We start from the raw sequence: 21,054 nt of genomic DNA, 5'->3' as shown, positions 1-21,054 counted from the left end.
AAAAGAGTGTGAGTTTGAGGGTAGGTTTCCTCGGATGCAACTCGGCCGCACTTAACTTTCTCCCACAGAGCACCTGAGAAGAATTCAGGCAGGTGAGTAGCTCTATTGTTATAAGAAAGGGCAGGCGATAGTTTCTGTTCCCAGACTCTCTCACAATCCCTGCAAGCTTTTGTTGATTCGGACATTGAACAAAGTTTTTTGGATAAAACTCTCACCTCTGAAGTATACATATGAAGCAGTTACCTGAGCTCCTTGTCGGCATTAGATTGTTCCCGTCTTCCTGGCATAACTCACTGAACCCTGCCCATGACCTTCTTACTTTCCAGTAATCACAATGAACACTTTCATTTGAATTTTCTCGAAGCTCCCAACACTCCTCTGGTTCTGGGGCACCCCTGGTTAAGCAAAAACAACACCCAAATTCATTGGGAGAGGAGGCCATAGGTGGATAGGTGAAGTTTTTCATAGGGACGTGGCCCCTTCAATTCCTCCACACTGGCCATACGACTGCATGATGGACGTCCTCCCTGGGGCTCTTCTTCCCACTAGCAGGTTGTATAGCCTAACTAAACTAGAATACAGAGCTATGGAAAAGTACACAAAGGACTCTCTGGCCCATCTCCCTCCCCTCTAAGAGCCGTTTTTTTCTTTGTGGAGAAGAAGGACAAAACCTTATGACTATATATCAACCTTTGTGGTTTGAATGTCTGTTAAGAATAAGTACCCTTTACCTCTTCTCTCCTCTGTTGAAACATTCTTCATTAAATTGGACCTTTGCTTTGCTTACCACCTGGTTGAAATCAAATTATTGGATGAATGGAAAACTGCATTCAATACTCACCTTGGTCATTTTGAGTATCTGGTCATACACCCTCTGTTTTTTCAGGCCATGGTGAATGACGTCCTTCGAGATTGTCTCAATTCAATTCAATTCAATTTTATTTATATAGCGCCAAATCACAACAGAAGTCGCCTCAAGGCGCTTTATATTGTACAGTAGATCGCACAATAATACATACAGAGAAAAACCCAACAATCATATGACCCCCTATGAGCAAGCACTTTGGCGACAGTGGGAAGGAAAAACTCCCTTTTAACAGGAAGAAACCGCTGGCAGAACCAGGCTCAGGGAGGGGCGGGGCCATCTGCTGCGACCGGCTGGGGTGAGAGAAGGAAAACAGTATAAAGACATGCTGTGGAAGCAGGTTTGTCTTCGTCCTTTACTGTCTTGACAACATCCTAATCTTTTCAAAATCACTTTATGAACACGAGTCTCAGATCTGTCTGGTGTTGCAGTGTCTGATGGAAAATGAACTGTTTATCAAAGGTGAGAATTGTGAGTATCACACTGACTCCATTTCCTTATTTGGATACATTGTAGAGTGAGGACAGGTTAGGGCAGACCTGGAAAAGATCCAGGTGGTACTAGATTGGGCAACACTAACTACCTGGGAGCACCTTCAACACTTCCTTGGGTTTGCAAACTTTTATTGCCAGTTCATTTGCAACTTTAGCAAAATTACTCTCCCGCTCACCAACCTCACCTCTCCTAAAGTTGCTTTCCAGTGGGAGGACGCAGGAGGAAATGTTTTTTCCACACTCAAAGACCTCAGCTTCCATCCTCACCCAGCCAGACACATCACACCGGTTCATCGTGGAGGTGGACACCTCTGACTATAGGGTCAAAGCCGTCCTATCCTAATCCAAAGAAGGTGAAATACAACCCTGTGCCTTTTTCCCTCACTGTCTCTCTCCAGATGAAGGCATTTATGATGTTGGGGACCAACAGCTGCAGGCAGAAAAGATGTCCTTTGAGGAGTGAAGGCACTAGTTAGAGGAAGCTGAACATCAGTTCTTTGTGTGGAGAGACCATAAAAACCTTGCTTACCTCAAAGCCACTAAACGACTGAACTCCAGACAAACCAGGTGGGGTCTCTTCTTCACTTGCTTTAATTTTTATGATCACTTAAAGACCTGGTTCCCTGAATGTGAACCCAGACACTTCATCCGGTCAGTTCTCCATGTCTGATGCCACTGTTGAAGAAGCAACAATCTTGCCCCCACCGGTCTTGTATTAGCGGTTCACTGTGACAGGAAATTGAGTCGTTACTCTGGAACGCTCGGCAGGATGAACCCAAGCCAGGTAATGGACATGGAAAGATGTTCTGCCTGTCAAATATGTGCCCAAAACAAGGCAGTTTGTTCTCCTCCCTCAGGACTCCACTGACCTCAACCTGCACTTGAATGTCCCTGGTCTTATATTGTCCTGGATTTTATCACAGTTACATTAATTATTGTGGATTTTTTCTCCGAAGCTGCTCATTTTGTCACCCAACTGAAACTGCTGAAACTACTGGAGACTGTCGAGCTTATTATGAACCATGTGTTCCACCTTCACAGAATTTCCATGGACATCATTTCAGACTGTGAACCTCACTTTATATAACAAGTGTGGAAGGAGTTCTGTACCTCTCGTTCTCTCTGAGACAGGTAAGTGAGAAGAGCGATGCTGTAGTAACATGAGATGCAGGGAGAATCTTGGCAGCACTGAACATGGCACGAAACTGATTGAAAACCTTTCAGCCACTAATTTTCTCTGCCAGTTTATTCCAACACGTGCTGCTGAAAACGCCGCCCTCAGAGAGTCGGTGAAATCCGTCAATGAGAGAATGACCCACCTCTCAGAAGAAAACAAAACAAAAAAATCAAAGAAACTGTTGAGCTAAAAGCAGCAAGAGGTACAACTAGATGTTTTCAGGAATACCAGACAAGCCAGAAGAGGATCTGGAAATAACGGCGAGACATTTAACCCAAACCCACCGAAAAATCCCAGACATTGGCTTTTCTCAAATGTCTTTGCCATTTGGGAGGCAAATGACCAGATGGATGCAGACCCAGACCGATCATGGCCAAATTCACACATTTTAAACAGAAAGAGCTGGTGAAGAGCCGCAGTCGTCAACTGAGAGGAACGGACTTCAGGGTCAATGACCAGTTTCCCAAGGAGATCCTAGAGCGACGCAAGTTCCTGTTCCTGATGCGAAAAAAGTTTATCCAAGGAGGCATAGCCTGTCTCTTTGCTTTTCTTGTTATTTTTAGGTTAGTCTGGAATATATGTGTTTAAAATATAGATCTGTGTATCGTTAGTATATATGGCCCAAATGTTGATGACCTCTTCTTTTTTCATACATTCTTCACTTACAATACAATACAACTTTATTTGTATAGCACATTTAAAACCAGAGGTAGCCGAAGTGCTCCACATAATCCAATAAAACAGTAGTAAAATACAAAAGCAGATAAGCTAGCAGGTGGGAGGCATACAAATATACAAGTACGCAGATAAGCAAGTAAGACTTAACGATAAAATTGATAAAACAATATAAGCAAAAGAGAGGAAAGGGGAGGGCAAGAAAGTACACTTAAAAGGCCTGCTCTAGGAGGCCTGGAAGGCTAAGCTAAAAAGTTGGGTTTTCAATCGAGACTTGAAGGTCTGGATCGAGTCAGACGCGCGAATAGTATGAGGAAGTTTATTCCAGAGGTTAGGTGCGACTGAAGGCACAGTCACCTCTGGTTTTCAGCCGTGACCCAGGTTGCACCAAAAGCAATTGGTCAGACGATCTCAGTGTTCTACTGGGAGTATACATGCTAAGGAGATCAATAAGGTAACTAGGTGCGATATTATTTATGATTTTATAGGTAAGCAGTAGGATTTTGAAATCAATGTGGTATTTAATTGGAAGCCAGTGGAGGCCAGTGAGAATAGGGGTGATAGACTCAAACCTACGAGCACTTCAGTTTCAGATCACTCTGACACCATAATAATAGGAGGAGACTTCCACCTGGTATTTAATCCAGAAATTGACAGAGAAATTCATTCTATTACTATCAGACATCATGCACCAGTGTCTATCTCTATGAAACACAAAAGAGTCCCAACACCAATTAGGAACTCGAGATTTAATGCATCATTACATCCTTATGGCTTAGAGGGAGTGTTTTCTGCCCAGCAGGGTAAGAATTTAGTGATTCCGATTCCATTATTGATATTACTTATTGATTCAATACCTAATCAGTTCTCTTATTGATTCTCATTGTGTTCTCACTAGCTTCACTTTGAGAGTTACCACCATCAGTAAGCAGCATATCAAAGACATTACATTTGTACAAATTGATGCATGTTTTGTGGTCAAATGTTTGTGCATGTTGGATGTATTTCCTCTCTTCGTTGTGGATCATTCCTCAAAAAAGTAATGTATTACACATATTACACAGAACACTTTTATTAAAAGTAATGCAGTACATTACTTAATTACTCCAAGGAGAAAATAATTCATTGTACTCCTCATAACATTACTTTCATCTTACTCTGTAAAATGACCTGATACAAAGTGTCTCATCATTACCATTTAACTACACTGCAAAACAGCTATACTTGAAACAAGCCAAATATTCATAAATGTGACAAAATTTTCTTGTTTTGAGGGAAAAAGTCTGCCAATGGGGTAAGCAAAAGTTGCTCGACTAGAATTCTTAAAACTAGTAAATTAATCTAACTGCTGTATGCCTTTTAACTAGACAAAACTGTCAAAAATTTATGCTTAATTGAAGAAAATGTGACTTATTATAAGAAAAGACACTTTGATATTTAGAAAATTTGTACCTAAAATGAGTATTATGCTTTCTTGAACAAGCTGTTTTCAAGAATTATTTGTTTACTTTAAGATTCTACACCTTAATTTAGATTTCCCACATAACAAAAAAACTTTCTATAGGACAAATATTCTTAAAACTGAATTGTTTCTTTCTTGAACTTTTTATATGTATATATATAAACCTGATGCTAGAGTCCCACACGCCATCACAAATCCCTATCCATATGTATGGGCTCAAATTGTGGTCATAAATATTTTGTACTTGTAAATCAGTTTTGTATGTGTAAAAAGAATTTGTGTGTGTGTAAAAAAGATTTGTGTGTGGACTTAGCCAAAAAATACGTGTGAAACTCTGCACTCAAGTTTCAAGTTACACGTACGAATTTTGACCCTATTTTTCTTCCTTTCATCTGATTGGTCAATGTCATGTCAATCACAAATTTAACAATCCAATCAGAGAACAGATGGGTTTGGCTGTCAGAGGGGCACTTTTTTGAATTGCAGGTCCTTGAAGGGTAATACAGTTTGAAGCTGGAGGATCTCTATATAAATATCCGATAGAAGCTAGCTCCCCTAACTTTCAGTAGCTGTTGAAAGGATAAAGTTGTATATCAGTGGTTAGAAATAATATTATTACTTTAGGATTTATTTAACACAAAGTCAGGGCTGACCCGGGACCATTGCTGAGAGTAACAGTGCGCAGCATAAAGGTCCTTTGACATCGGATGCAGCATGTGCTGCTAATGCTAATGCTACTAAAAGCAAAGGATCCAGAATTTGTTGCGCTGGCTGCTGAGCTCTGTGGGTTTTTGCGGCAGCTCTACCTGTACTAGATGCACCTGCTCCTTGTCGTTTCTATCTCTGACTTTATGTCCTCTACGAGAGTTTCTGTTTTTTATCTTCAAGTGTTCAATAAAAACATGAATCACTAATTCATAACGAAGAAAGCTTTGTAACTATCCCCACTAGTGAAGACTGTGTCATTTCCACAACATCAGATGAAAGGAAGAAAAATAGGGTTAAAATTCGTACTTGTAACTTGAAACTTGAGTGCAGAGTTTTCACACGTTTCCACACACAAATCTTTTTTACGCACACACAAATTCTTTTTACACATACAAATCCTGGTTTACAAGTACAAAATATTTATGACCACAATTTGAGCCCATACATATGATGAGGACACACATATGATACTCCTACTCCTAGGCTGGGATCAACATTCACTCAGCTTTAGCGTCACTCTGGGTTTTGGCTAGCTTAGCGTTAGCATGCTGTCTGTACTTTCACAGAGCTGAAGTTGTTTTAGCAGCATAATACAGTTGTTTCTGTCCTGGATGCAGTTTGCACTTTACCATTATGCTTTTGTGCAATAGAAATAAAGGTAATATCCACTCTGCCCTACTATGTTCGTCCTCTGATAACAGAAATCAGTTAATTGTAGCGCAAGCACAAGAACCGGTAAGTGGGATCGAAGCAGACTATCGATTCCAAGGATTTCAACTACCAGGATTCCCAGCATGACTGCTATGACAGCATGATCTCACTGTCCAGTTTCATACTGCAACAGCAGTCTCCTGTCTCAGTCCCGGCTGCCCATCAATCACTCAGCAAGCAAGAAATGGGGCCCCAATAGTGAAAACTGAATCACCAGGCCATGACCTCCATAACCAGACTCAGAGTCTTCTGGCACAAACACTCGGCATTCCAGTCTCATTGCTGGTACCTTTTGCAACAGAAATCCAGCTGCCCAGCATGACAGAGGTCGCACCTTCAGCTTGGATGCCGTGATGCCAGGTCCCAGTCTGCCTCACTCCTCCCAGGCTGAAGCTAGGCTGTAGCCTATGCCTTTAGTCATTAGCAAGTCCTTGATGCACGCACATAGTCAAAATGTATACAGGAAGGACAAATGAAGAGGATAAAGAAAAGTGGACAGAGAACATCCATATTTCCTGCACCCCCCTGCCTTCCTAGAGGTTAAACTCTGAATATAATTAATATTCGCTTGAAAACACTTTTTCTTGCAGATTCAAGGACTGGAAGAAAAAATAATTATCAGTTAAGTGTCTTTAAAAATTAAAGCTTTGAAGGAAAGTCTTAATCAAGTATGATTAATCAAGTATGATTATTAATACTTAATTAAGAACGATTAAGACCTAACAGAAAAAAGAGATGGGGATTTGAGTCCTTTTAGTGTTTTTTATTCAAAGGCTGTAAACAACTTCTTCTATAGTGTAAAAGGTCACAGTTTTAACTTAAAATTTGAAAAGAACTGGATAGAATTTTGAAAAGAAGAACATGAATAATATAAAAATAACTTGGTCAGAAGAGGTGCAATGACATCCATACAAAGTAGTCCACCAGAAGTAAAGAATCACTACAGCATGGAGGAAAAAGGTAAAAATCACAAGTTTAGAAAAGGTTGTAACCCTTGTCAGAACAAGGTCATTTAAGGAATGGGATACACAGCAGAACTGAAATATAAATAGAACAGAGAGTATAAAAATGTAAGTGTAATTGTGAACATTAACATGAAACATACTTTGTTTTACTTAAATAAGATAAAGAAGCAATAACAGTTATCTGAGAGATAAAAGAAACATCTATTGTGAACGCACCCACACACAATGCACAGTCATAAGAAAATAGATAAGCAGTAATGTACAATATGACTGAAAGGATATACATATAAGCATTTTTTGTAGTTTTAACATATACGTTTTTACAGTTCTCTTTTGTTTTGAATATGCTGGGATAGTCTTGATGCATGCTCAATCATCCAGGTAAGTAAATCCCAAAAGGTTGATTTTGTTCATCTGGACGTTTTCAGTGGGAGAAACGTTTCGTCATCATCCAAGTGACTTCTTCAGTCTCAGCTGACTGCAAGTTTCCCCAAATCTTATAAACAGTACATTTGCACAATGACTGAAACCAGCCCACTGATGAACAATAGGCTGGGAGGTCAGTACCTTGATCATTAATATGCAAATTGTCATGAGCATTGATTAACAACCACTGATCAGAGACCACTGACTAATAGCCATGAGTACCATTCACAGAGAGTTGGGGAATATCAGTAATGGGGAACATCTAAAAGCTGAAGTGTACCGTAAACCTACGCATAAGGATCAGTATTTAAAGTTTGACTCTCATCATCCACTGGAGCATAAACTGGGTGTCATCAGGACACTACAACACAGAGCGAACACCATCCCCACTGACACAGCGGCCAGGGAGGCAGAAGAACAGCACATCAAGAAGGTCCTGAGTAAATGTGGTTATCCCAGATGGACTTTTGTCAAAGCTGGAAAGGCACCTAAAGAAAGCTCCAGCCAATCCAGTAGAGAAGATAAGAGATAAGATAAGATAAGACTTTACTGAATCGAGGAGGGGGCCTAAGGGTACATCTGTCACCATCTTACAATGCTGTGATTGCAGCCATTCCCCAACTCTCTGTGAATGGTACTCATGGTTATTGATCAGTATTTGTTGATCAATGGTCATGACAATTTGCATATTAATGATGAAGGAACTGACCTCCCAGCCCATTGTTCATCAGTGGTGCTAGTTTTAGTTATTATGCAAATGTACTGTTTATAAGGTTGGGAAACCTGCAGTCAGCTGAGACTGAAGAAGTCACTTGGATGAGTGATGAAACGTTTCTCCCACTGAAAACGTCCAGATGAACAAAATCAACCTTTTGGCATACTGGGACAGTGTTGCAGCTCTTCTGATACACATTTAAGCAGGTTTTGTTCCTTAAAATCTCAAATATTCTGTGTGATTTGTTTTCAAGCAGTTATGAAATTTGTGGCCATTTCATTAGCAATGAGGGAAGTCATAGCTTGATTTAAAGTGCTGTTTTGTGAATGTTCTTATTCGCAGTCTTCATCAATAAGTGCTTTAGTTGTCACTACAAAAATAGAGATTTGAAGGGCCAATAGATTTTCTGTGTGTTTTAATGCCAAAGAAAGCCCAAAATGGTTTTGGTACAAAGAAGGAGTCCCAATACAAATGACACCGCAATGACAACACAGATGAAAAATGGGACTTGGATACAACGCTAACCTACAATACTACAGAAGTGGGACAAGATTTATGGTGATTTCTGATTTATTTTAAGTAGTGTTAAGGAAAACAGATATCTTTAGATATTTTATCATTTCAAGTATGTCTTTATCAAAAATTTCATGTGACAGTCTTTTTCTGATGTCAGCAGTTAATGCAGATGTGCGCCATTCATTAAACCTAAATGCCAGATATTTACTACTTAATCATCAATCATTACCATCCATTTTCTCCTACTTATCCAATCTTGTAATTACATGTTGCTTTTGCTTTGGTGGCTGACTTTGCTATGAAATAAATGGAGTCACCATACTAAATTTGGTTACAATTACAAGAAACAAAGAAAAACTTATGAACTTTCAAAGTATGGGCATTTCAACAATAATAACTTAAAATTTAGTTTGCTCATCATCTTAGTCAGTTATGGACTAAGTCTTTTTGGAACTCTTCTGCTTTGTATATCAGCTCCTGGGCACTTTTCAAGTGTTGAGGGCAGGTTTGAAAACTATATCACAAACTTTTATAGGAGAAAGTCAAAGCAGCAGTCTAGAAGTCGAAGGCAAAGAGACACAGAACAAAAACAGAGGGAGGGGTGATTGTCTGGTGCAGCTAAGAAAGCCTAAATACTTTTGTCAAAGTATAGTCAGAGTGTATATTGTTGTCATTGGTTGCAGCTGACTGTATACTGTATAAACACATAGACTGTTGTACCCTAAACCCTTAGTGAGATGGCTGGAGAAGTCAGACATGATGAAAAACACTTCAGTTTTCCTTATTTGCTCCTTTAACTTCAGCCTGTATTTATCAACGTTCTGAGAATTTTCATGTGTGGTCCAGCAAAGCACTGGACTTCCCAAATGTTGGAAACGAGCATGAGAGAACATCCCCCAAACACCATTACCCTGCTTTTTAGACATTGTGGGGGCTACGTTAGCAGTTTTATGCTGCATCTGTCAATCATTCTAGTCTACCACTGCTGCTTTCTGTCTTACAGCGACAAATACTCAGAAACTCTGTTTATGCAATCAGAATTGGTACAGTATACCTTTCCTCTTTAGTCTGTTTATTTTCTATCACTGATTTAAGTTGAAAATTTCACTGTGATTAATTTGATAAATACAGGCTCAGTAGTTACATTCTGATACTCACAGCATTGCTTTAGAAATGTGATGCAACACAAGGAAGTAATAAAATATAGAAAGAGAGAGTTTTGACAGTCAGTCAACTTACTGTTTTTCCTTATAACCATCTTATTGGAAAAATACTTTTTCACATATAAAATAATAATGTATTTGACTTGAGCAGCACTGATGTTGTATCCAGTCCAGTCCTTCACATGATCATCTAGTCTCCCAGTCTGCTTGGCTTCATTTGGGAGTCCAACAACGATTCAGAATAAGTGCATAGATGGAAGCAGAAGAAACCTTTTTTCTTTGAGTACAAGAAATTGCGAGTGAAAACAGGGGCCTGATAAAGACAACAAAGAACAACATACCACAGACCAGACACACACTAAGAATGGGTTTAGCGCTGCACTCTTAATAATTGGATTGGACGGTGAAGAGTGTGGACGTCCAGTGGGTCTGCCACACAGCCGATTCCACATCATGTGACCTCAGCGAAGGCGATGTGATTCTATAAAGGGGCAGGAAGAGCAAACAAACAAAATCAGGACAAAAGACATAAAATTTGGCGAATGCCTCAAAAATAAACCTGGTTTGGCATTCCTAAATACACATGTAGAAATCTGAGAAGACATCACAAATGGCATTTGACCTGACTGTAAGAAAATGCCTGTGAAGTTAGCCATTACATGTGATCATTTAAGCATGTTTATTTTGGGTCATATTCATTAGGTGGTTGACATTGTGGGACGTCTACCAGTCAGAAGGCTTGATCCCTGGCTCACCGTGTCCATGTGTCGAAGCAATTGGAGAGCTCCAATTGAGTAAAAGAGTTATTTCAGTAGCAATTAATTTACCATGATTAGCAAATGACTGATTCATGAGCCTGCAAAGCTTTTCCTTGTGTAGGATGTTTAGGTTGTTCTCTTAAAATGACCTCATTAACTCCAATGAAAGCAGCACTCCAATACTTCTCATTAGGTTCTAAATGTATATCATAGAATCCTGCACTGTTTAGGAACCACTGCAGCATTAAAACGATTAAGTAGTGGATGGCTGAGATTAGATTTAGATAATTAGTTTCTCCACAAGCAAAGTGGATTTTCTAATGTTTAGTTATGGAGCACCGGAAAAAGTGGACGGCTACATAATGATTTTTTTCCACACAGCTAATCAGGGGAAAGGATGCACAACTCAGACTTTCATAGTCAGGAAAATGATTTCACTAACTATTAATCCAGATGTTAAACTAAACCTGTGTTAGCTGTGTTAGCTTGCACAGCTATGTTGTGCAAGCTAACATCTGCAAACTGCTTTGCAACCCACCCACCCCCCGCATTCGTTGCCTGGTGTGTACTGTGCTAGGCTTTTACTACTGCTCTCTCCAGAACAGAGCTACATCCCTAAAGACACATTTCTACAGTTGGGGAAAAAACAATTTTCTTTTGTCTATAGTGGTTCTGACTAAATGATTTTCTCTTCTGTGTTTAAGGCTGAGTTTGTCCCGCAGAGCAAATTTCTTTTGCATTAAAGACTCACCAAACACAGTAGATATACAGAATTACATGTTTCTCATCTAAACAAAAAGAGATGCTGCTCTATAAATGATTCTCCATCAGTCTTGCAGATCTGGTAGAACAGATACTTTTTACATGGTATATTTGCATGATGTGACACGAGATTAGTGCAACAGGGCTGTAATTCCAAACTCCTAATTTTCAGCAGTAGCAGTCGGGATTTTATCCTTTCCTGACTTTTCCTGACTTCAAACATGTGTCACCCCAACAAGTGAATGCAAAAATCCAAAAACCAAAACCAAAACCAACCAATTTAAAAAAAGCTGCTGCTGCTGCTATTAGAATAAACAGCATATATTTACTGATATCTTTTCTTTCTATTAAAGAATAATGTCGGTCTTAAAGTCTGCTAAGTATTTATAGCTTTTCTAGTTGCTGGTGTATTTCAATCCAATAGTTTTGTATTTGTCGACATTCCCAGAAGACATGATAATGGTTTGCAGTTTGCACCTTTTTTATTGTGCACCTTCATCTGGGGAGTAATAAAATAATTTTGCTACATTGTTCTGTATATGTTTTTGTGCTTTCCCACTGAACTACTCAGATGCCCTTCCATTGTTCATCGTCTGCTTTTGTGAGGCCTCCCTACCTCTCCCAATTTTCCTATCCCATCTTTCTCTTTCTCCCTTTCTTTGTTTTGAGTGTTTTCATATTCTGGAGACTTGTTAATTTGGGAAATTATTCCCCTTTTACAATTTGCTCCATAAGAATTTATGAACAACTGAATAAAAGGTTTGCTGAATCTATAATAATTCTCAGATTTTTTGATCATAGTAAGTTGTTAGTTGGAGACATCTACAGAATCCTGCTTTTCTAGCCCAGAACTCTTCCTTAGAGTTCAAACTTGTCATCATGTCTGTTTGGTATAAAATCTGAATCTTACGCATGCCAGCTCAGAGTTTTAATATTATCCTCCTTGTTCTTTAATTACCATTTCCATATGTTCGTAATATAGCCTGTATATGAACATCTGGTATCACTCCATAATCAATCTCATTCCACTGTGTTTTAGAGGTAGGATCACGCCAGTGTAATAATATTTTGATTTGTGCAGTGATGTAATTGTTTTTTTTTTAAGGATGGTAGACCACAGCTTCCTTCCTTCCTTTGGACTTTGGGTCTTTTGCTTTGCTAAAGTTTCAGAGCCCATCACAGCACAGAAACAGCTTTAGTGAAGGTTACAAATGATCTTTTTATGGCCTCTAACAGAGACTCATCTCTGTGCTTATCCTAATACTGTTGCCCATAATGTTTTAATACGGTGATTAGCATATGCTTTAGATATTAAAGGTACTACGCTGCAGTGGTTTGAAACATATCTATCCAAAAAGACGCCATAGTGCTCGCTTATAGAGGGTCATCTGATTGTTATAGGTTTCTCTGTTTTCTGTGTATTATTGTAGAGTGTTTACCTTACAACATTAATATAACTGTTGTTATTTGGTGTTATATAAATAAAACAGAATTGAATCGAATCAAATTTAAAAAAACTCTCATTGTGTAACTGAATACGCCAGTAGGTTGGTTGGGGGATAGTGGTCCCAGGAAAACAGCATTATTGGCTAGCTTATTATTGAGAAGAAAAAAAGAAAAGAAAAAAGGCAGATTAGGACAACAGGTGTTTTGATAAACTACCTAGACACCTTGACATTATCGCAGCGAATGGATTACTTTATGCTAAAAGCAGGAAAAATAAAGCCTAAACGTAAAGAGACTAATGTGTCTTTTCTTCTTCCCTTTGAAGATGCGGATGCATATTATGATACCCAGTGTGTCGGGATAAGAAACTTATGACAACTATGGTAACCTTTGACCTATTATCTTGTAAACTCGTTTGGTGTGCTTGGGGAAAAAAAAGACTTCACCTAAAGATAAAGTGGGGGTTAAATTGCACCTAAATGCACCAACACTTGAAATGTTTAAATCACTTTAAAAACACACTTTTTTTCAAAGGCTTTTTAGGAGTAGTACCAGAGTCAACCTGTAGTCAGTTTTAGTCAGCTGTTGGTCACTCTTAATCCTTTTATTTTGTTAATCATATTCATTGTATATCTCATTGTCTATTTTACTCATGTTTTATTATTTAATATATATATACTGATTTATTTTTATCTTCTTTTTCATTTATGTATTTATTTTGTTGTTATTTATATTTACTTCTTTGTCTGCTTGGTGTATGGTTTTTAACTGCTATCTCTGTTTTATTATTGGAAAGCACTTTGGTCAACTTTTTTTAAAGTGCTATATAAATAAAGTTGGATTGGACTAATATTATATCAAAAGTCAGTCTGATACCAGAGGACTGGTTGTTATAAAGTGTGAAAACAAAAGTGTTCCATATGCTTGGAACATTACTGCTGAGACTTCTTGTTACTGTCCAGGAGAGCTTTAAGAAAGTAGACTATGACATAGAGCCTAAGTCAGTCATTCCTACAGATGCATTTCTGCTGTACAGCTAATATTGTTCTCTTTTATCCTCCTTGACTACAGAGACCTATGAGCATTTATATTGGAGGAGATATCTGGTAGTTTTCTCCGGTCAGGTTTCTAATAAAATTAGGATTCCACTTGTATAATGTACTAAAGGTAATCTGCTTTCATAGATTTAGAGGTCAGGACAAAATGTTAGCCTGTTCCACTCATTTATCTTTGAGGTAAATTATTCTCTGTGTTGGAGACTTAAAGTGATGTCACTGCTTTAAAGATTCAAGCAAAAGAGAAAAGAGAAGCGTGGGCTTCATTTTTGCGACTCAAAGGTTGCTTCCTGCAGTGGCATTTTGTTTATTGTGGCTCGTTTAGCTTCCAGGCATCTTTAGACTGTGCTATTTTTAGAGCAGGCAATTTTCCGCAGAGGCTGTCGTAGCTGAGGTGAGAGAGTGAGATTTGGTGCTCTTTCTCAGGCAGCCAAGTACAAGCTGGAAATTGTGAACTGAATCATCAGATAGGGGTGGTGTATATTCTATATTTCACTCTTAAATGAGTGTCTTAGAGGAAATGAAAAGACACAGCAAGCTCAGTGAGTGCACTTTAACACGTGCCCAATTCAGTGGACAGTAAATCACCCTCTCTTTTATGGACCAAAAGACTCACACGCATCAAAACTGAAGAATCAAATCGAATTCTGTGCATAATTTGCATAATGTTTCGCAGATTTATTTTTGTGCAATTTTGCATGGTTTTTTTTTACAGCTTATTGTGTTCTGCGTCCTGTTTGGCTGTAGACCATTGTCAATCAATCTTGCACCGTGTCTCCTGTACAGTACAGAATGTGTTCAGCTTGTCAAATTTACATGAATCTTCGATCGCTAGCAGTGTGACTCTGAAGTGCTGTACTGTATGTTTGTAAGTTTCCTCCCCAACAAACACAACAGTGTCGATGAAACGTTTGCACCGTCAAAGGCAGCCGTGGGTGCCTTTCTGGTTTCATTCTATAACAGTGGACTTCGTGGATTCGACCCATCGAGGGTTATTTTTAGAACGTAACTAAAGCCATAAACGAGGGACCACTGTGTATATGTATATATGTATATATATATATATATACACACACACACACACACACACACAGATACATATATACATATAAAAAAAAACCACCCAGCTCGCCCGTGCGGGCGGTTTATCCTTCAATCTCGGGTCCTCTACCTGGGAGCTTGAGGGTCCTGCGCAGTATCTTAGCTGTTCCCAGGACTGCGCTCTTCTGGACAGAGATCTCCCACAGCTCCTTCAAGCTGGCTTTGTCATGGGGTGCCGCTTTCCTACAGTTCCGACGGAGTTGGTGTCAGTCTTTGGTCAGTTGTTCCATCTCTCTCTCTTCTGCCTTTCCTTGGGGCTGTGGGCTCACTCCTCCTAAGCTCACCAAACATCTCTTTGCAGACCTCGTAGATGAACTTCCAAAGGCTGTTGAGCTTGCTCTTGGCAGTTCCCTTAAATATCACCTCCAACAGTTGCCGCAAATCGGCATTAAGGGTTTGCCTTTTGCCTTGGTCATCTGTTAGGGTACCTTCTCCATCCCAGGGTTTTCCTCACCTGTTTCAGATGACTCAGCCCGGTCCTGCAGCACTGTGGTTGCTCTCCCAGCTTTTGGACCCCCTCGTCTGACCTGCTTCTCGTCTATCTGGTTTCTGCATTTTCTACCATATTGCATATTTCTATCTTGATGGATGCATATCCCCTGCTCGACATTACCTTCTCCCACCGACATGCACGCTTCTCTTGTCCTTACTCATTCCGTCAATTTGAGGCAGTAACATGTCTCTAAAAGTTGAATTAGGATTATGTTTCCCACTGTGCAGCATCATAGCAGAATCGTGCCTTTTAAATGAATTGCTGCCTGAGGGAGCCCTGAAGATCATGGGGGCTCCAAATGTTTTTGGTTTTTGGCCCTGTTGCACAGAGGTATTTTATGGTATAAAAAAATCACTGCACTCTACTATTTTTATTTTCTTTTAATTTTAAGTTTCTGGAACTGGGGTTGTAGCTACTCCTAAATTTCTTCCTCAGTAAATTATTCCGACTGCTGTCACACTTCAGTTTTAAACAGCTTCTGCGGGCTGAAAATGGTTCAGCTTTGTAAATCCTGGAAAACTTCTGTTGGGACACCAGTAATTTTTGTAATACGATGATTTTCAGTGTACTTGGGATAGCCACTTGTGTATAATATCTACTATGGTACTTAATCCTGCATATTTGTGACCACATTATTCACAAGAACCACTATGTTATAAATAAATCCAATAACAGCATTTAGAGGGATTTATTAGGGTTATGGAGTTCAGCAATAATAATGCTGAACATTGTGTGTTACATGATTCAATATGCAACTTTTCCAAATATAAATACCAGAGAACTTTGTAAAATTTAAGACAGAAAAAAACACCAGACACTTTTCATATGAGTGAGCCACCAGTGAAGGCTAAGTGTGGCCCATAGAAAGATGTAGGTATGGGCCACATTTGGAGAAGCATCTAAACAGATCCAAGTTCAAACAGTAGCATAAGGAAAAGCCCAAACATACAGTCAGACACATCAAACATGCAGAGTGACCCCTTGTGACAGGGGGCAGCCAAAAGTAGGTTCTTTTATTGTAGGTGTAAAACAGAAAGCACTCAGATTGAACGATAGCTACAGCAAAATATCAGCCAGTTGTATGACATATTTAAAAGAAAGAACAGAAGGAAGTGTGACATTGAATCTGGCAGAGCTCACATCACTTCACAGAGTAATTTATTTGCCTTTTGTTCCTGAGCCACTTGAACCAGCTGAGACCTCGCAGCCAGCGCAGGAAGGCCTCGAGGCACTCCTTAATGTTGCAAGAGCCTTCATCTTCATCATCCGTCTCCTGCAGCAGCAGCAATGTGTTCATGAGTGTGTGTCTGTGTGGCAACAAGTGGCAACAAATGGCAAAAAAAACAAACAAACAAAAAAACAAAACAAATGGCAACATCCAACATTGAGATTTTGATACTAGTTTGTGTATCAAAATGTACAACTAATGGGTCACAATGTAAACAGAGAATCTACTAATTCTGTCAATGCTGCTGATTATTTTATGATTTCTAGATTTTGAATTCCTTATTTAATATGTTCTCTGTTTGGTTCGTAGTTTGGTTCTTGTTAATTCTTAGATTTTCATATATGCTGAGCCTTATTAGTTTATTAGTTCCAGTTTACACTACAGTTTATATTGTTCCCTCAGTGTTTTCTGTCTTATCCTAATGAGTCAGGTTTGCCCACTCCCCCACCCCAAATCTCAATGTATTTGATAATCTTCAGCTGCACCTTGTTACCCTCCCTTGTCCAATTCCCCGATTATCCTTTTGTGTATGAATGACGTTGTCTTCAACTCAGTCTTTGTCTCAGTTTCTGTTATCAAACCCGCATGTCCCTGCCTGTTAAGGAAGTGCTGTGTATTTTGGTTTCCTTACAATGGATTCTGTAATTCTGGAAAATAGCCTACCTAAAGCTTTGCATTTTTGTTCACACCTGTCTGCAAATCTGTGCTTTGCTTTCAATTTCCAACATTAGTTTAAAAATTAATTAGTTAGTAGTTAACTACTGTAACAGGTTTTGGTGACAGTGGTGCTGGAAGTAGTAGCTTTTGCTTTAATTATTCATTAAGTGTCTTTAAGAAAAAAAAATATACTACTTTCATTTGATTTGAGGACATTAAAGATCAGTTACTATTAAAAGACCTGTAAAAATCTTACATCGGTGGGGCTAAATGAATTAACTTATATTATTTGAAATTAATCACTAACTTATTGTGGTGCAGGGGGTTTATGTTTCCCAGGGATCCCAGGTTGGGGGGCTTTTGCCCCCTGGTAGGGTCCAGGGTGAGGGGCCAGACAAACAGTGATTCAGAAGGCCCTTATATTTGTCACATCAAGACAACAGTTGGCCCTGCCTGGGATAGTGTTACCAGTGCCAGGCCTTGGAGACGGGCCTGGGGAGGTGAGCGCCTGTTGGCTGGGCCTCATCCCATGGGGCCCGGTCAGGGGCAGAAGGGGCATAGGCCCACCCTCCTGTAGGCCCACCGCCTGCAGAAGGCGCTGAAGGGATCAGGTGCAGCGTGTGCCAGGCAGCAAAGGGCGGAGCCCCTGGTGGACCAATCCCAACTACACGTCACAAATCCTTGCTGGCAAAACCCCTGTGGTGGTCGAGCCCCTGGGGTGCATGAGGGTTTGCGATTGGGATATGGAACGTCACCTTTCTGTTGGGGAAAGGTGAGTCTGGGGCTCGACTCTGTCCTAGTCTGAAGATGCCCTTGGTGAGAACCCAAGCGGTGTTCTGTTATTAGACTTCTGTGCAAATCAGAGTTTTCTCACAAGTGTACATAGCACTAGGATACTCCATGCCGCAAGTCGATGATTGATTTTGTATTCTTATTATCAGGTCTGTGGCCGAATGTTCTGGATACTTTAATGAAGAGAGGGACTGAACTGTCAGCTGATCACCACATGGTGGTGAGTTGGATCAGGTGGCAGAGCAGGATGCTGGACAGACCTGGCACATCTAAACATACAGTGAGGGTGCACTGGGAATGCCTAGCAGAGCCCCTGGTCCGATACATCTTTAACTCCCACCTCCAGCAGAGCTTCAACAGTATTGTGATGTAGACTGAACTGAGTCTGAATGGACCATGGACCATGTTTAGCACCTTGCTGAGGTACTGCTGCACTGAGCTGCGACCGCAAGGTGGGTGGTGCCTGTTGAGGTGGTAACCCCTGAACCAGATTAAGGGCAGCATCAGGTGGAGAAAGGCTAATCTGTGGGACTTCAGGGGCAGCCGATGTGTACCAGCAGGCCAAGCGCACCTTGCTCGGGCAGGACTTAAAGCAAAAACTCGGGGTGGAGAGAAGTTTAGTGAGGCCACAGGAAAGACTTTTGGAGTGACTCAAAGTGATTCAGGAAAACAGTCAAGTGACTCCAGAGAGTAAAGCGGTTCTGTATGTATACTGTGCATATTGAGGATGGAGCGCTTCTGACTTCAATTGAGGATATTGTCAGGCAGTGGAACTAATACTTTGAGGACCTCCTTAATCCACTGACGCATCTTCCAGAGAAGAAGCAGAGTCAGGGGACGAGGGGGACGACTCATCCATCACTGGGGGTGAGGTCACTGAGGCAGTTAAATTGCTGATTGCTGGCAGAGCCCCTGGGGTGGATGAAGTTTGCCATGAGTTCCTAAAGGCTGTGGATGTTGTAGGGCTGTTCTGGTTGACACACCTCGACAATGTTGCGTGGAGATCTGGGGCAGTATCTCTGGATTGACACACTGGGATTGTGGTTCCTATCTTTAAAATGGGGGACTGCAGGGTTTGCGCCAACTATAGGGGGATCAATGTGCAAATACATAACTCTTTTTTTTAAGTGCAAAATATAAATACAAATAATAGAATAATTTTAAAATCACATAAACCTATGTTCTTTTCACAATTAAACATAGAACATTTACCATAAAAAAAGATTAGCATCATTTTTGACCATGGCTTCTTTTTGTGTGACAGAGCTTTAACCTTTAAATGGCACAGCGAACTCTGTCCATAGACAATGATTTCTGGAAATGCTTGTGAGTCTACGCAGTGATATCCACAACAGAATCATGCCTGTTTTTAATGCAATGCTGCCTGAAGATTACAAGAACCACTGGCCATCTTTCCTCCTAAGAAACGTTTGCTCTCTAAGGGTGCATTTTTCTTTAAATACCTAGGTATCCTCCTAAAGGTAGATGCTCAAACAGTACACGACCAGGGTGAGTTGGGTCTCTTTAATAAAGGATTTTATTAATGTTCTTGAGATACCAGGAGCTGTGCAGTTCTTCAAGTGAGAGCAGAGGATGGCTGACTGTATCTGGATAACCCTGTGGAGCTCTTTCTGCTGTGCTACTGTGCAGCTGGAAAAAAGGCCAGGACTGTTTCTACTGTGCAGCAATAGAAGGACACCAACAGTTTTTCAGGGATGTTTTTTCTTTGTGAGAATGCTCAGAAAGCAGTCTCTTTCCTTCTTCATTACCTCAGCAGTGTGCGTTTCCCAGATCAGATCCTCGCTGATGTTGACTCCCAAGAAGCGGAAGTCTGAGTCCCTTCTCCACACAGACCCCGCTGATGGTGAGTGACTTCTTCCTTAAGTCCACAATAGGCCCCTTGGTTTTTGCAGTGTTCAGAAACAAGTTGTTTTTTCTACACCACACTGTCAGATGCTCCACCTCATCCCTGTAGGTGGACTCATCGCCCAAAGGCAAGTGGAATGTGGCCAGTGGGACAGAACAGCATGGAGAGCTGTGGCCACAGTAACATCAGTAGACCTATTATCTCTGTAGGCAAACTGGTATGGATTGAATGTGACAGACAACGTCAAGCAGGGTTGGACAACCGACTAAAACAGGGACTGGTTGAATATCCTCGTGAAGACCCCAGCCAGTTTGTCTGCACAGTCCTTCAGTATGTGTCCTGAGATACCATCAGGTCCAGCTGCCTTCCGAGGTTTGACGGCATGCAGCATGCACCTCACATTGTGCTCCTCCACTGTGAGGATGGGACTTTTGATGGTATCAGGATAGGATGCAGCTGCCTCTTGTGATCCCACCTCAAACCGGGCAAAGTAGCGGGTCAGTTCCTCTGCCAGACCTGCTTGCTTTAATTTCTGTCCATGTGTTCTTCAATCTTTCTCTTGTAGTCTGACTTTGCCTCATGGATGCTTCTCTTCCGGTTGGCACAGGGTTTGATGTATAGAGCCACGTCACCAGACTTGAAGGCGGTGTTCCTCTCCTTCAGCAGTCTCTGGCCCTCCCAGGTCATCCAGGGCTTCTGGTTGGGATGGATTCAAATGTGTTTATCCTCTGTGACAATGTCTATGCAGTTCCTGATGTAGCATAGTACACTGTCACAAAACACTTCCAGGTCCGGGTGTTCTAAAATATCCCAGTATGTCTTGCTGAAACATTACTACAACTGCTAAGAGGCTCCGTCTGGCCAAGCTTTGACTGTCTTTGACTGTCTGTGCTATTTTTGTAGCAGTTTTGCTGAGTGGGATACATGCCAGGATCAAAAACAGTGATGTGTGGTTAGACTTCCCCAGGTGTGGTAGTGGTTTAACCCTATAGCCCTGTTTGATGTCCAGTGTGCTGTC

At 40.6% G+C, this 21,054-nt stretch overlaps 1 protein-coding gene across 2 annotated transcripts in view; it reads right to left on the bottom strand.

Moving 5' to 3' along the window:
• Window positions 1–6,995: 6,995 nt before the first annotated feature.
• Window positions 6,996–21,054, bottom strand: part of LOC134634915 (phospholipid phosphatase-related protein type 5-like) — a 123,435-nt gene continuing 109,376 nt past the window's right edge. Inside the window, exon 6 of one of the 2 annotated variants that reach the window (XM_063484375.1) lies at window positions 6,996–10,358. In XM_063484375.1, coding sequence (XP_063340445.1) covers window positions 10,329–10,358 — 30 coding nt within the window. In that variant the 3' untranslated portion in view covers window positions 6,996–10,328. Of the gene's footprint in view, window positions 10,359–16,594; window positions 16,766–21,054 lie in introns of those variants that run through there. The other variant, XM_063484376.1, reaches the window with a different exon arrangement.

This window comes from Pelmatolapia mariae, linkage group LG9, assembly GCF_036321145.2.
Source record: "Pelmatolapia mariae isolate MD_Pm_ZW linkage group LG9, Pm_UMD_F_2, whole genome shotgun sequence".
Taxonomy (NCBI): Eukaryota; Metazoa; Chordata; class Actinopteri; order Cichliformes; family Cichlidae; genus Pelmatolapia; species Pelmatolapia mariae.
The sequence above is the reverse complement of the archived record's forward strand: the minus strand, read 5'-3'. Positions and strand labels throughout refer to the sequence as shown.